Raw genomic sequence first — 17,498 nt, 5'->3', positions numbered from 1 at the left:
TAAATACACAAGTGTTTGTTTAAAAAAAAATAAAAAATAAAAAAAATAAAAGCGAGGTTTTGAAAAAGAGTTATAATCTAAGCATGCTGATGAATGTAAAGAGGTCCTAGGTTTGTTTGTAATATGGATCACGTCAATGCAATACCCGTTAATCACTCCTCAAAAGAGGGGCTACACGTGGTATTAGCGCATCGGTCATCATATCCATATCTACCCTTCCCACCCCGTAAAGGTATTAAAGCGCGGATTGGTCTCGACCTCTATTGCGTGCTATTACCCGTCCCATTCTTATCAGTCCCGGAGGAATTTTAGGACTACTATTCCTATAAGAGGGAGAATTTTAGGCTGACCTTTAGGTTTAAAGGTAAAAAGACTAAGGCAACATACAAAAACACGTAGGACTGCATTTAAAGGGGAAGCATGTAAGCAATTAGAAGGCTCATATAAACCTCCGCAAATAATGCATATAAATAGCACGACTTAAACACAGTTAAGGTCTGAATTTTAAAAATCCTAAAGCAAGGAATTTGAGTCAGAACCAGGTTCATTATATAACTCAGATAAGAAGTACGAATCAGGCCTGCCTGTTGGTTGTAGCAGTTGATAGCTAAACAGAGGCGGTTCCAGTGTTTATTATTACCTGAGGCTTACCTAGGCGTAATAATGATAGCCTATGAGCATGATATATATATGGATTAGGAATGCAGTAGAGCAATGATTAATTTTAAGCAGACAACTTGAGATCCTATAGACATGTTTTCTAACGGTATTAAGGCAGCATTTGAGAAACTTATTAAAGGAGCAGCAGATTAATTAACTAATCCAATTCAAAATAACGACATGAACTTGACGACTTCTCCAACTAAACTATTTTTAAGTTCTATAAGCATGATTTCGATTATAGCTATTTAGATCCTATAGGCATGGTATCTAAAAAATTGACTTTGGACTTATAGGCATGATTTCTAAGGGAAACGAGTTTAGATACATGCTGTAACGAAAATTGAGCTTCAATTACTTTATATCCTATAGGCATGATATCTAATTGTAAACCTGATTTTTAACCCTATAGGCATGTCATCTATTATTAAGGCCATTCATGTCCTATAGATATGATTTCTAATTGTGTGAAAGTGAAGCATGCAGAATTTATTTTAAACAAGAACAGATCCTATAGGCATGTTATCTAACGGACCATATTTGAAGCAAAATAGACCCTATAGGCATGTTATCTATCCTTTTAATAGCTAAAACATGCATATTTCCCAGCCCTTTTCACTAGCCAACCCCATAATGTTTACAAGTTATTACAAACCGTGTGACTGAATTACAAAAGAAGAAATGAAAGAAAACAAGAAGCTACAACCATAGGAAGCCTGATCTTGACTTCCTATCTGAGTTATGTAATTAATCACTTCAATGCCAATGTTTCAAAGCTTTTCCCATAACTGGGTGTGTCAGAGTCCCCTAAGGACCTCGAGGGATCCAGGGTAGTGCTCACACCCAGATTTGCATAACCAAACAGAATGAGTGCAGTGTGGAAGGGCCAGCCCTTATGTGTCCAAGATCAGAGGGAGCTCAAGGGTCCCATGGCAAGGCTCAAACAAGAGGGGCAGAACCTAGATTCTAAGAGTATAATGGAAGTGCAGAACATAGTTTGAAAGGGATTCATTAAAACTGGGTTGGAAATAGTAGGTGGTAAGGGCGATTTGAAAACAGTTGTAGTAGTGAAACTCAAACTACACAGAATCAGTAGTCATTCAAAGGGGCAAGGGATTGTGGGGATACATTGCATGACCCCAGCAGGGGTCTGGTTTGGTCATGCACAGCAATAGCTGATGCTGGCACGGCCACAAACCATCCAAAGGAACACAAACACATATAGGGGATATGGGGGTTTGGGATTCATAAGGTAGCAAGTACACGACAAGTGATTGACAAAGTACACATATAGGGAAGCATTAACTTAAAAGGGGAAGGGAACATATCACAGCATGCTGGTAGTGTAACTTGACTACAGAAACATAAGCAGAGGTAGACAAGAATGAGAAACTGAAGCAACTTAAAAAAGCATGTTGTTGTTGAGACTTAAAAAATTAACTAGGACATACCAGTAGAGAAGCAAAGTGCAGAAAGGTAAAGCAAGCAAGATTCCACAGTCTAGCCTTGGCTTTCAGCCGGCTAGACAAAGCAATAGCACTAGTAGTAGTAAAGAAAGAAGGAGTTTTTTTTGAGTGTAAGTGTGTGTTCTGAACTTAAAATTGTCCGTGTCTTTAAAAGAAGAGAGGGTAGGGTATTTATAGTTTTGAAAACGAGTGAAGAATAAGGTAATAAGTAAAGTTTCAACACAGACATGGAAATAATCACAATCAGAATCAATTAACATAAGTGATTCCCTTTAATTAAGGAATCATTGCTTAACGGATACTAACAGGTTTAATTAAGGAAAGAAATCAGTTTGGGGACAGATTGATTATTGCCATATAAGGGGGCAGTAAAAGTATGAAGTAAATGACTGAGTCTAAGTACAAAAATATGCTTAATTTTGGGAAAAGATTCAAGGTAAAACATCACAGTAATTAAAGGAAGGGAATCAATCAATTTAAACAAACGAATAAAATTAGGGTTCATAAGAAAACCTTTTCCAATCAGTCGCAACATTGAGGGGGTCAGAATCAATCAAGAAAGGATCATGATTCTGCACCTCAGCCTATAAATAGCGAGGAACGAACAGGCATGCAGGGTCAAACATGTCGACAAAAAGAAGCAACACAAACATACAGTAGTAGGAGTAGGCTATGATTCAGTAGTAAAAGAAACCTACTCGGAGCACAGTAGTTAACAAAGTCAAGTGGTCACATAGAATCAGAAATGAAGAAACCATAGTAACAAGTAAAGGAGATCAACACACAGAGACAAGAAAAGTCTTTAAACTCATACGAATAAGTGAAGAAAACATTATAAGGAATTAGGGTTTTGACAGAGCTGAGTTGAAAAGGTAAGAACTCAGTATCAGATAAGTCAAACAAGAAATAAAAAAAAGATTCAAACACAAAGAACTTAATCGAACCAAACATGCGTATAAAATAAACAAAGAGAGAGTTTCAGAAACCCAGATAGAACCAAAACACTTAGGGTTTTTAACACGATGAACCAGGTAGCAGAAAACATGGACAAACTGTTTAAACATAGTAAAATCATAAAACACACTGAAAATAGGAGAAAGGTTTAGGAAACCCTAATTTGAAAACGAAGAGTTATTTTGAAAGAAAATCGAAGAACCTTTGAGAAAACACTAAGAAGTTCATAATATGCATAGATCTAAGACAGATCTGAAAGAAAAATCGGAAAGCTCTTAAAGCTAGGGTTTCAGAGAACCCAGAAAAGTGAGAAAGACTTCGAAAGGTTACCGATCTAGCCGGAAAAGTCAAGGATCTAACTTGAACAACCATGGACGGCCGGAGAAAGACCAGAGATCGAAGTCGAGCAAGGACTGGACCAGATCTCTTCGAGATTTGTCCATGGAATCATGAAAATATGTAGCCAGTAGACATAGGAGACGAGTACACGTCTCAAAACGCCATGGGAGACCATGGATTATGTGGGGATTGAGGTGGATTAAGGTGGAATTGGGTAGCGAAGACTACGGTTTATGTGAGGCTGCAGAGAGAATTGAGAGAAGAGGGATGCAAGGGCGGCGTTTGGTGGAAAATGAATTAGGGTAAGGGTCGTTTAGGTTTGTTTTAGGAATGGTGAACGGTGGCCGTTGATCTGAATCATCAACGGCCTGGATTAAAAAGGGTAGGTGGGGAATCCGGGTTTGGGTTGGTTTAAATTGGGTTGGGGTCGGGTTTAATTGAAATTGTGTCTGATTTGGGGTTAATTTTAGGCTAAAATTTTAACACAAATGGGTTGTTATCTAAATAGCCAATTTTCCCCTTTTGAATTATAAAAAATAGTAAATAAATTTCTGAGAATAAATTGAAAGCACTAAAATGATTCACAGCAAGTAAATAACAATTTAAAAATATAGGGCTAAATTTTATGAATATAAAACACAATTAAATCTTAAAAATGCTAATATTGCAATTATATGCAATTAGCTTTAAAAAATACTAAATAAAATTGTAAAAATATGCAAAAAATTACCTTAGCCATATTTTGGCATAAATATGAAAATCCAATAGATAAATTACCCAAATAATAATTTTGGACATAATTATTGGGATTTTATGGATGAAATAAAAGGGAAATAAATCAATTTAAAACCTTAAAAATTATGAAAAATAATAAAATGCTTGGACATGCTTATATATGTATATATACGCTATTTTGAAAGTATTTTGCATATTGAAAATATATAGGGAAAAATTGGGTGTCAACAGCTGCCTCTCTTTACCCGAGAAGGATGAAAGAGTTTTCGGGTAAAGAAATGATGGCCAATTTTGACCGAGCGAAACGGTTTGAAGAGGTTTAGGCTGTACCCTGGCTTTTGAGCTGCCTACATATCCCTGGTTTTACAGGAATCAGGTCGTATGTAGTTCAAGACTCATCGGCGGAGTGTGCCGATGAAGATATTTCAAAAACGGACGCAATATCTAAGGTTGGGTGAGTGGACGATTTACGGGAATGGTTAGGTTTGATTTGGCTGCAGGCACTGGAGCAGAACCGCTCCCACCGGGATGGCTGTTGCTTGCCGGTTTACCTGCAAATAAGCAATACAAGCACATATTGTGCGCTAATTTAGACATAATGCAAATTCCCGCTGGACCATGAATGCTGTCTTTGGAAGGTTAAGGATGGTGTCCTCAGACCATGATGTTCTGGGCCATGAAGCGTATAATAAAGGATTCGCAGGCCATGAAATGATGTTCTCCGGCTATGAGGATGGTGCCTCCGAACCATGACGCCTTTGAATAATGATATGCAAAAGTTTGAAAGAAATCCTCGGGCCATGACATGGTGTTCTCGGGCTATGAAGATGGTGCCTCCGAACGATGACGCCTTTGGATGAGTTGGCGATATTTCAGCCCATGAAGGACGTAGCATGTGGCGATCTCTCAGCCGTGCAATGTAGTATGTGGCGATCTTTCAGCCGTGCGATATGGCGATCTTTCAGCCGTGCGATGTAGCAATGTGGCGATCTTTCAGCCGTGCAAATGTAGTATGTGGCGATCTTTCAGCCATGCAGATGTAGTATGTGGCGATCTTTCAGCCATGCAGATGTAGTATGTGGCGATCTTTCAGCCATGCAGATGTAGTATGTGGCGATCTTTCAACCATGCAAATGTAGTATGTGGCGATCTTTCAGCCATGCAAATGTAGAGTAATGTGGCGATCTTTCAGTCGTGCAAATGTAGTATGTGGCGATCTTTCAGCCGTGCAGATGTAGTAATGTGGCGATCTTTCAACCGTGCAGATGTAGTATGTGGCGATCTTTCAGCCGTGCAAATGTAATATGTGGCGATCTTTCAATCGTGCAAATGCAGAGGGAGACAGCGTTTAGTCTCGGAAGGCAAAATAGTAGCCTTATGCAAGTTGGAAGGCAAAATGGTAGCCTTATGCAATGCAGATGCAGATGGAGGTAGAGCTTAACCTCGGAAGGCAGAATAGTAGCCTTATGCAGGTTGGAAGGCAGAATGGTAGCCTTATGTAATGCAGATGCAGATGGAGGTAGAGTTTAACCTCGGAAGGCAGAATGGTAGCCTTATGCAAGAAATAAAATAGCAAATGACAGTAGAGTTTTCTTAGCTGATAGCAGATTACGGCGTTGTGATTACTGGGAGCATTGTGATATACGGGACATCGCTGGTGTGCGGATAGCAAATGTTGGCAAGTGTAACGGTTAAGAGAGTCGTATTCTTGAACAGTGTTTGTTCCATGAGCGTGCAGTATGTTTTAATGATTTCGCAATCCTAGTGCCTGCATCCAAAGAAAAATCGTGAGTTTTGTAAAGGGGGAAAGGTTAGTTCGTATCCCCGCTGGCTTTGCTTGACTTGCTCGGCTTTGATCTGGTGATACTGTCTGTATCATTGGGGTAGCGTTGCTAAACAAAGCAGTTTCGATAATAAACATGCATGATTTTGTAAAAGTATGACATAAATGTATAATTAAACCAGCTTTTAGATGAACCGACGACTGTGACGTGGTTCGAGACATTNAATAAACAAAGAGAGAGTTTCAGAAACCCAGATAGAACCAAAACACTTAGGGTTTTTAACACGATGAACCAGGTAGCAGAAAACATGGACAAACTGTTTAAACATAGTAAAATCATAAAACACACTGAAAATAGGAGAAAGGTTTAGGAAACCCTAATTTGAAAACGAAGAGTTATTTTGAAAGAAAATCGAAGAACCTTTGAGAAAACACTAAGAAGTTCATAATATGCATAGATCTAAGACAGATCTGAAAGAAAAATCGGAAAGCTCTTAAAGCTAGGGTTTCAGAGAACCCAGAAAAGTGAGAAAGACTTCGAAAGGTTACCGATCTAGCCGGAAAAGTCAAGGATCTAACTTGAACAACCATGGACGGCCGGAGAAAGACCAGAGATCGAAGTCGAGCAAGGACTGGACCAGATCTCTTCGAGATTTGACCATGGAATCATGAAAATATGTAGCCAGTAGACATAGGAGACGAGTACACGTCTCAAAACGCCATGGGAGACCATGGATTATGTGGGGATTGAGGTGGATTAAGGTGGAATTGGGTAGCGAAGACTACGGTTTATGTGAGGCTGCAGAGAGAATTGAGAGAAGAGGGATGCAAGGGCGGCGTTTGGTGGAAAATGAATTAGGGTAAGGGTCGTTTAGGTTTGTTTTAGGAATGGTGAACGGTGGCCGTTGATCTGAATCATCAACGGCCTGGATTAAAAAGGGTAGGTGGGGAATCCGGGTTTGGGTTGGTTTAAATTGGGTTGGGGTCGGGTTTAATTGAAATTGTGTCTGATTTGGGGTTAATTTTAGGCTAAAATTTTAACACAAATGGGTTGTTATCTAAATAGCCAATTTTCCCCTTTTGAATTATAAAAATAGTAAATAAATTTCTGAGAATAAATTGAAAGCACTAAAATGATTCACATCATGTAAATAACAAATTAAAAATATAGGGCTTAATTTTATGAATATAAAACACAATTAAATCTTAAAAAGGCTAATATTGCAATTATATGAAATTAACTTTAAAAAATACCTAATAAAATTGTAAAAATATGCAAAAAATTACTTTAGCCATATTTTTCCATAAATATGAATATCCAATAGATGAATTACCCAAATAATAATTTTGGACATAATTATTGGGATTTTATGGATGAAATAAAAGGGAAATAAATCAATTTAAAACCTTAAAAATTATGGAAAAAAAATATATACGCTATTTTGAAAGTATTTTGTATATTGAAAGTATATAGAAAAAAATTGGGAGTCAACAGCTGCCCCTATTTACCCGGGAAAGATGAAAGAGTTTTTGGGTAAAGAAATGATGGCCAATTTTGATCGAGCGAAACGGTTTTGGAAGATTCAGGGCGCACCCCGGCTTCCGAGCTGCCTACATATCCCTGGTATTACAGGAATCAGGTCGTGTTTAGTTCAATGATTCACCTGCGGAGTGTGCCGATAAAGATATTTCAAAAACGGATGCAATATCTAAGGCTGGGTGAGTGGACGAGTTACGGGAATGGTTAGGTTTGATATGGCTGCGGGCACTGGAGCGGAACCGCTCACGCCGGGATGGCTGTTGCTTGTCGGTTTACCTGCAAATAAGCAATACAAGCACATATTGTGCGCAAATTTAGACATGATGCAAATTCCCGCTGGACCATGAATGTTGTCTTTGGACGGTTAAGGATGGCGTCCTCAGACCATGATGTCCTGGGCCATGAAGTGTATAATAAAGGATTCGCAGGCCATGAAATGATGTTCTCGGTCTATGAGGATGGTGCCTCCGAACCATGACGCCTTTGAATAATGATATGCAAAAGTTTGAAAGAAATCCTCGGGCCATGACATGGTATTCTCGGGCTATAAAGATGGTGCCTCCGAACGATGACGCCTTTGGATGAGTTGGCGATATTTCAGCCCATGAAGGATGCCGTAGCATGTGGCGATCTCTCAGCCGTGCAATATAGTATGTGGCGATCTTTCAGCCGTGCGATGTGGGGATCTTTCAGCCATGCAAATGTAGTATGTGGTGATCTTTCAGCCATGCAAATGTAGTATGTGGCGATCTTTCAGCCATGCAAATGTAGTATGTGGCGATCTTTCAGCCATACAAATGTAGTATGCGGCGATCTTTCAGCCATGCAAAAGTAGTATGTGGCGATCTTTCAGCCATGCAAATGTAGTATGTGGCGATCTTTCAGCTATGCAAATGTAATATGTGGCGATCTTTCAGCCGTGCAAATGCAGATGGAGACAACATTTAGTCTCGGAAGGCAAAATAGTAGCCTTATACAAGTTGGAAGGTAGAATGGTAGCCTTATGCAATGCAGATGCAGATGGAGGTAGAGCTTAACCTCGGAAGGCAGAATAGTAGCCTTATGCAAGGTGGAAGGCAGAATGGTAGCCTTATGCAATGCAGATGCAATAGAGGTGGAGCTTAACCTCGGAAGGCAGAATGATAGCCTTATGCAAGTTGGAAGGCAGAATAGTAGCCTTATGCAATGCAGACGCAGTTGGAGGTAAAGCTTAACCTCGGAAGGCAGAATGGTAGCCTTATACAAGAAATAAAATAGCAAATGACAGTAGAGTTTTCTTAGCTATAGCAGATTACGGCGTTGTGATTACTGGGAGCATTATGACATACGGGACATCACTGGTGCGTGGATAGAAAATGTTAGCAAGTGTAACGGTTAAGAGAGTCGTATTCTTGAACAATATTTGTTCCATGAGCGTGCAGTATGTTTTAATGATTTCGCAATCCTAGTGCCTGCATCCAAAGAAAAATCGTGAGTTTTGTAAAGGGGGAAAGGTTAGTTCGTATCCCCCCTAGCTTTGCTTGACTTGCTCGGTATTGATCTGGTGATACTGTATGTATCATTGGGGTAGCGTTGCTAAACAAAGTAGTTTCGATAATAAACATGCATGATTTTGTAAAAGTATGACATAAATGTATAATTAAACTAGCTTTTAGATTAACCGACGACTGTGACATGGTTCGAGACATTGCAACCTCTCTTGCTACGGAATTTTAAGGGTCCTCCTCAAAATTCTGCCCCAATTTCCAATTTCGGAGGAAAATGAAAATTTTATTGAATTATGACCAAACCCATAGGGCTGCCTACGTATCCCCTCTTAAATAGGAATCAGGTCAGGTGTAGTTCAATTTACATCATATGAGGAAAGAACAAAGATTACACATAGTAACGCTTGACTGCATCTGAATTGATCGGCTTTGGCCAGACTTCTCCGTCCATTTCTGCAAGTATGAGGGCTCCTCCTGTCAGAACCCGGTGAACCATGTATGGACCCTGCCAGTTGGGGGAGAACTTCCCTTTGGTTTCATCTTGATGCGAAAAAGTTTTCTTTAACACCAGCTGCCCCGGTGTGAACTGTCTTGGCCTGACTCTTTTGTTGAAGGCTCTGGACGTTCTGTTCTGATAGAGTTGACCATGGAAAACTGCGTTCATTCTCTTTTCGTCTATAAGGGCTAGTTGCTCATAACAACTTTTTACCCATTCTGCGTCGTCGAGCTCAGCTTCTTGTATGATCCTTAGGGAAGGAATTTCTACCTCAACGGGAATGACAGCCTCTGTACCATAAACCAGCATATAGGGGGTTGCTCCGGTTAATGTGCGGACTATGGTGCGATATCCCAATAGAGCAAATGATAACTCTCGTGCCACTGTTTATGCTTTTCTATCATTTTTCTCAATATCTTCTTGATGTTCTTGTTGGCGGCTTCTACAGCTCCATTCATTTGAGGCCTGTAGGCTATGGAATTCTTGTGTCTGATCTTGAAAGTTTCACACATAGCTTTCGTCAATTCGCTGTTGAGGTTGGAGCCGTTATCAGTAATGATTGACTCTAGAACCCTGAATCGACAAACAACGGACAAAGTCTACCACGACTTTCTTAGTTACCGCTCTGTAAGATGCTGCTTCGACCCATTTGGTGAAATAGTCTATGGCTACCAGGATAAACTTGTGTCCGTTGGAAGCGCCAGGCTCGAATGGTCCAATAACGTCCATTCACTAGGCTGCGAATGTCCATGGTGAGCTTGTTGTGTGGAGCTTGCTCGGAGGTACCTTTATCATATCTGCATGTGTCTGACAGCGGTGGCATTTCCGGCATACTGGATGCAGTTTGTCTCCATAGTCATCGAGAAGTAGCCAGCCCGGAGTATCTTCTTTGCTAAGACAAAACCGTTCATATGTGGACCGCAGGTCCCAGCATGAATTTCCTCTAGTAGCTTGGATGCTTCCTTTGCGTCGACACATCTTAATAGTCCCAAATCAGGAGTCCTCCTATACAGGATTCCTCCGCTGTGAAAGAAGTTGTTGGACAATCTCCGAAGTGTGCGTTTCTGAGTAGGATTCGCAAGCTCTGGGTACTCTCCTTTTGCCAAGTATTCCTTGATATCATGAAACCAAGGCTTTCCGTCTGCTTCTTCTTCAATATGGGCACAGTAAGCTGGCTGATTATGGATTTTCACTGGAATGGGATCAATGAAATTCTTGTCTGGATGTTGTATCATAGTTGATAGGGTAGCCAATGCATCGGCGAACTCATTCTAGATTCTGGGAACATGTTGGAACTCCGTTTTCGTGAACCTTTTCCTCAGTTCCTGTACATGATACAGATACGGGAGTATCTTGGAGTTCTTGGTTGCCCATTCTTCTCGTACCTGATGTATAAGTAAGTCCGAATCTCCAATTACTAGCAGCTCTTGAACGTTCATGTCAATGGCCATTTTGAGTCCTAAGATGCAAGCTTCATACTCGGCCATATTGTTGGTGCAGGGAAACCTGAGCTTGGCGGACACTGGATAATGCTGACCGATTTCTGATATCAAGACTGTTCCTATGCCAACTCCTTTGAAGTTTGCTGCTCCATCGAAGAACATTCTCCAACCATCATAGGATTCTGCAATGTCTTCTCCTATGAATGATACCTCTTCATCAGGAAACTACATTTTCAGGGGTTCGTATTCTCCATCAACGGGATTCTCAGCGAGGTGGTCTGCCAGTGCTTGTCCCTTGACCGCTTTTTGAGTTACGTAAACAATGTCGAACTCACTTAACAGGATCTGCCACTTGGCCAGCTTGCCAGTGGGCATGGGCTTCTGAAAGATGTACTTCAAAAAGGGTCCATTCTTGATATGAGATATGTAGTATAGGCGCAGAAGTAATGTCTCAGCTTCTGAGTCACCCAAGTCAAAGCACAACAGGTGCGTTCCAATAGAGAATACCGGGCCTCGTACGAGGTGAACTTCTTGCTGAGATAATAGATGGCTTGTTCCTTTCTCCCTGTTTCATCATGTTGCCCCAGAACGCAGCCGAAAGCTCCGTCTAACACTGCAAGGTAGAGTAATAAGGGTCTCCCTGGCTCGGGCGAAACTAAGACTGGTGGTGTTGACAAGTACTCCTTGATTCTGTCAAAGGCCTTTTGGCAGTCATCGGTCCATTTGGTAGCGGCGTCCTTCTTTAACATCTTGAAGATCAGCTCACAGATAACTGTAGACTATGCTATGAATCAGTTGATGTAGTTAAGCCTTCCCAAGAAACTCATCATATCCTTCTTGTTCTTTGGCGGTGGTAGTTCTTGAATGGCTTTGACTTTTGAGGGATCTAGTTCTATTCCTCGGCAGCTCACAATAAATCCAAGCAACTTCCCAACAGGAACCCCAAATACACACTTTGCGGGGTTTAGTTTCAGGTTGTACCTCCGTAGTCTATTGAAAAACTTCCTCAGATCTTCTATGTGGTCAGCGGCCTTCTTGGATTTAATAATAACATCATCCACATATACCTCTATCTCCTTGTGTATCATGTCATGGAAAATGGTAGTCATGGCCCTCATGTAGGTGGCCCCTGCATTCTTCAAGCCAAATGGCATCTTCTTGTAACAGTACATTCCCCACGGTGTAATGAAAGCCGTTTTCTCAGCATCTTCTTCATCCATCCAGATTGATGATAACCAGTTAAACAATCTACAAATGACTGCAGCTCATGCTTGGCGCAATTATCAATCAGGATGTGTATATTTGGCAAAGGGAAATCGTCTTTTGGACTGGCCCGGTTGAGATCCCGGTAGTCGACATAGACTCGGACCTTCCCGTCTTTCTTTGGTACTGGCACGATATTGGCTAACCATGTCGGGTACTCAACCACACTGAGAACCTTAGCTTTGATCTGCTTGGTGACTTCTTCCTTGATTTTCAGACTCATATCAGGCTTGAACTTTCTGAGCTTCTGCTTTACCGGTGGACACGTTGGATTGGTTGGCAGTTTGTGAGCTACAATAGACGTACTCAGACCAGTCATGTCATCATACGACCAGGCGAATATATCCTCATACTCTTTTAGAAATTCTGTGTATTCTTTCTTCTTCGATGGCGATAGGTGAATGCTGATTCGCGTTTCCTTGACGTTTTCTGCATCTCCCAGGTTGACAATTTCGGTTTCGTCCAGGTTGGACTTAGGTTTGTTCTCAAAGTCCTCAACTTCTTTGACAATCTCGTCAGGTATGTCATCTTCCTCTGAATCATATCCGTTTGTTGCATTGTCTCATTGCATGTCTGTCACGACCCAATTTCCAAACCCGATCGTGATGGCGCCTCTCGTGAAGACAAGGCGAGCCAACTAACCCAAATCGTCTCTTTAATATTTATTAAACATAAACAAATAGGTGAATATAGCTTAACGACAATAATAACCAGTATGTACAACCCAAAACAACCCGACCGGGGTGTCACAAGTCACGAGCATCTAAAGAAACCTTAACACAACTACAGGCCAATAAATATATACAAGTAAAAATTTCTGGAAAATAAAAGACAACATCCGGTGCCGCGAACGCTGGTGGTCACCTTGCTCAGCTACAATAATAATACCTTCAATCCGCTAATAACCCGCTACCGGGTGAACGATACCTGCAACTGCACGCGAGGAGCAGGGAGTAAAGTGAGTACTTCCAACTCAGTGAGTAATAGAAGTAAATAATAACTGAGCAGCAAGAAATCACGTAAAGCAACCAACGGGCTGTACAGAAGCCGGGTACAATTTTCGAGAAAAACAGTGAGATTAGAGAACTCTTTAGAAATGTTTCGGCTCAGTTCAAATCTCTTTTGAAAATGGTCCTTTCAATAATTACGAAAGCTGTTCAAAATAGTTAGTGCTGATTAATGCAGAAAATCCGCTCCTCGGGCACAAATACCACAGCATAGCAGGTAATAATGCAAGTAAGTATGCAAGATGAACACATAAAAGTTCGCCCCTCCGGCATGAAATTCGTTACTAGTCAGTCATTGTTACCTGACCGGTCAGCCATTGTTACCTGACCCAACGCGTGTTTCAGTGCCATTGTTACCACTGGTCAGCCATTGTTACCTGACTGGTCAGCCATTGTTACCTGACCAAAACACGTATGACAGTGTCATTGTTACCACTGTCCAATTCTAAATGGGTACCCGCGCTTACTGTGGGTGTGCAGACTCCGGAGGGGCTCCTACAGCCCAAGCGCTATATCAACATAAGGCCTGAAAGCCTGTACATATCAACATGAGGCCTGAAAGCCTTCTCACAGCACACTCGAGGCCTGAAAGCCTCCTCACAATACACTCGAGGCCTGAAAGCCTCCTCAGCATATCCTCACATATGGCCCTCGGCCTCAATCAGTCCAAAAATAATCATAAGCCCCTCGGGCATCAGTAAAGAAACAATAATGCTCAGCTCAAACAGTAGTTCAAATATCAGTTAAAACTCGAGGTTGAGTGAAAATATAGCTGAGTTCATGAAACAGTGTAATGACAATGGACTGAGTTCAAATAATATTTCAAATAGTGAGGAAAACAGTGATGATAGCTCATAGGGAGTTCAACAGTCGGCAGTAAGCCCCAAATATGGCAATAAGCCCAAGTCCTAGTGAAAAACAACAAGTCATAGCGAAATACGCGGTAAAATCAACAACCGGGATGGACCAAGTCACAATCCCAAACGGTGCTCTACCCCACACTCTCTATCTGGCGTGCAAGTCACCTCAATATAGCACTATGGGTGCAAATCCGGGGTTTCAAACCCTCAGGGTATCATTTACAATCATTACTCACCTCGAACCGGTGAAATCTCTAGCTCGCGACGCCTTTGCCACTCAAATCGGCCTCCACGCNTCTTTGGTACTGGCACGATATTGGCTAACCATGTCGGGTACTCAACCACCTGGAGGACCTTTGCTTTGATCTGCTTGGTGACTTCTTCCTTGATTTTCAGACTCATATCAGGCTTGAACTTTCTGAGCTTTTGCTTTACCGGTGGACACGTTGGATCGGTTGTCAGTTTGTGAGCTACAATAGACGTACTCAGACCAGTCATGTCATCATACGACCAGGAGACTATGTCCTCATACTCTTTTAGAAATTCTGTGTATTCTTTCTTCTCCGATGGCGATAGGTGAATGCTGATTCACGTTTCCTTGACATTTTCTGCATCTCCCAGGTTGACAATTTCGGTTTCGTCCAGGTTGGACTTAGGTCTGTTCTCAAAGTCCTCAACTTCTTTGACAATCTCGTCAGGTATGTCATCTTCCTCTGAATCAATATTCGTTTGTTGTGTTGTCTCATTGCATGCCACAGTCGTTGGTTCATCAAGATAAGTGATAGTAATGATGTATAAGTAAAGTAAGGAGGAAAAAGATAGAAATAAATATTAATTCATAAGAAAAATCAAACATGCTTTTGATAAATTGAATAATTGTTTTGAACATTGAAGATCTTATTGTGGAAATTGAAAAAATGCGAAAAGAAAATCATTTAGTAAAAACAATGGATAATGCTTGTTTTAGCCTTGCTAACCCGAGGCTCGTCGGGCTCTGGTTGTCCTGATGGCCCAGTTATTGAGGCGTGCCCCTCTGCTCACAGCCTGTATGGAAGGGCCTTCCTCCCCCTCCTCCTTGAGAATAACACAACAGTCCATGTCATTGTCCTCTAGGAACAAGTTCTTCACCGGTGCCAGTTCCTTTTCTTCATCTGACCCATAAACAATGCCGGCCTATGGGAAAGTCTGCTCCAGTCGCGGTATTGGCTGCTCCAGTGGGTAGTAAGGACCGCGCCGTGGTGGCGACCAATTGTTGAATTCTTCCCGGGTGTAATCATATCCCAAATCGAAGGTAGTGCCATGTTTCTTGAGCTTTATGGGCTTAGCGATTCCTTGGAGGTTCTTGCCGAGTCCCTTGCCAGACTCGTACCCACTCCAATTCAGTATACTCTCGATTTTGTTATCCCACCATTTGTCTTTGTCGACAGCATTGACCCGTTCGATGTGATGGTAAGTTTCTCCGCCTAGGTTCCTTCTTCCCTCGATTGCCGGAATGGTCTGGCGACAGTATATATGGTTGCTACCGTCGTCGTGAATGATCACCTCCTGGTGATCCCATTCGAATTTCACTGCCTGATGCAGTGTTGATGCTGCGGCCCCAGCAGCGTGAATCCATGGACGTCCCAGCAGCAAGTTGTAAGACGCTGGCACATCTATTACTTGGAAATCGACATCAAACCAGGTCGGTCCCATCTGCAAGCATAGAATAATCTCACCAATGGTGGACCTCTGGGAACCATCAAAAGCTTTCACGTTGATTGCTCCATCCTTTATCTCGTGCAGCCCTTTACCCAACTTCTTGAGCGTCACTAACGGACATATGTTAAGGCTGGAACCCCCATCGATCAGGATTCTGGTGATGAAATGGTCCTCGCATTGCACGGTGATGTGCAGTGCCTTGTTGTGCCCCAGCCCCTCAGGTGGCAGCTCGTCCTCAAGAAAGGTGATCTTATGGCTCTCCAACACTTGTCCTACCATGTTAGCCATTTCCCCGCCAGTGATGTTGCTTGGTACGTATACTTCACTCAGCACCTTAGCAGAGCATTCTTGTGCACCTCAGAATTTTGCCGCAAAGAGAGAATGGAGATCTGTGTTGGCGTCTTGTTTAACTGGTCGATGACCAAATACTCCTTGGCCTGTATTTTTCTCCAAAGGTCGTCTGGTCCTGTCTCAATGATGGGTGGCCGGTTCGAGGCCTACTTGCTTGACTCAACCAGATGTTCAGGGGTATAGACTCTACCAGTTCTTGTCATACCCTGCGCTGCGACAGTCTCTTTGAACCTGACCTTTCCTTTCCTCCTATTCCTCGGCTGTATAGTCCCAGGGTATAGCTTTTTTATGGAATGGTGTCATAGTCGACATTGCCACTGGGATAGGCGCGGCTATCCTTACGTCAAATGGAACATGTGCCTTGGGCGGCAGGATTGCGACCTCGAATGGTGCGGGTGCATTCGCTGGAGACGCGAGTTCAACCTCAACTGGTGCCGGTTCCTTTGCGGATGGCGCTGCTTCAAACTCAAGTGGTATGGACATATTCACCTCAGCATCCTCAGACGGTTGGATCTGGACTATAATCGGATTGAGAGTAACTGCTGGTTTCTTTGGGTCATCGCTTTCTGCGGTCAACCCGATGGATCCCTCGGGATCCTAGTCGTCCTCTACTTCAATCATGTGGATAACCCCCACCCTTACGATCTGGCAGCGGGTTGTTGCAGACGTTTGGAGCGGCTTCCTTTGCCACAATGACTTTGTTATCAATCAAAGACTGTATCTTGTCTTTTAAGGAGCGGCATTCATCAATGGTGTGTCCTTTCATGCCGGAATGGTATGCACAGGACTTGTTTGGGTTAACCCATTGAGAAGGATTCTCAGGGGTTGCAGCAGGGATGGGGGTGACATAACCAGCAGCTTTGATTCTCTCATACAACTGGTCAATAGGTTCGGAATGGCTGTATATTTTTTTGGAGGTCTGCAATCAAAATTAGGTCGAGGTCTAGGGAAGTTTTGGCGTGCAGGAGGTGACTGATAGTGGGATGGTTGAGCATTATAGGTTTGGCAGACATGAGCGGGTTGGGAGTATCTGGGTGAAGTAGGTTGATATGTAGGAGGTGGAGGTGACTGATAAGTTAGTGGTGGAGCTTGGTATGAGGGTGAAGGTGCTTGGTAATTTGGGGTGGGCTGATTTGTGAGTGGTGGTGTGAGCACGTGATTTTTGCCCTATATATGAATTATTCCCACAAAATTCGAACAAAAAGATTTTTCTTTATTTTTACAATTTTTGTGCATTTTTGTGTCATTTTTTGATAATTGTTTGCATTTTGTTTGTGCATGTTAATTCATATAAAATACAAAAAATATGCATCTGCATTTAGGATTTTATTTCATATTTTACTATTAATTAGGGATTAAGTTGTTTTAAAATAAGATATGAAAAATGACAAAAAATAAGTTACACTTTTAGCTTTTT

The 17,498-nt window shown here is 41.9% G+C and overlaps 1 protein-coding gene across 1 annotated transcript in view; it reads right to left on the bottom strand.

Annotated features, from left to right (window-relative positions):
* LOC109235853 overlaps positions 4,599-17,498 on the bottom strand; it is a 21,414-nt gene continuing 8,514 nt past the window's right edge. Inside the window, exon 3 of the mRNA XM_019402101.1 lies at positions 4,599-4,705. Coding sequence (XP_019257646.1) covers positions 4,599-4,705 — 107 coding nt within the window. The remainder of the gene's footprint in view (positions 4,706-17,498) is intronic.

The sequence above is a fragment of the Nicotiana attenuata genome, chromosome 12 (genome assembly GCF_001879085.1).
Source record: "Nicotiana attenuata strain UT chromosome 12, NIATTr2, whole genome shotgun sequence".
Lineage (NCBI taxonomy): Eukaryota > Viridiplantae > Streptophyta > Magnoliopsida > Solanales > Solanaceae > Nicotiana > Nicotiana attenuata.
This window is presented reverse-complemented; position numbering and strand designations above follow the sequence as displayed.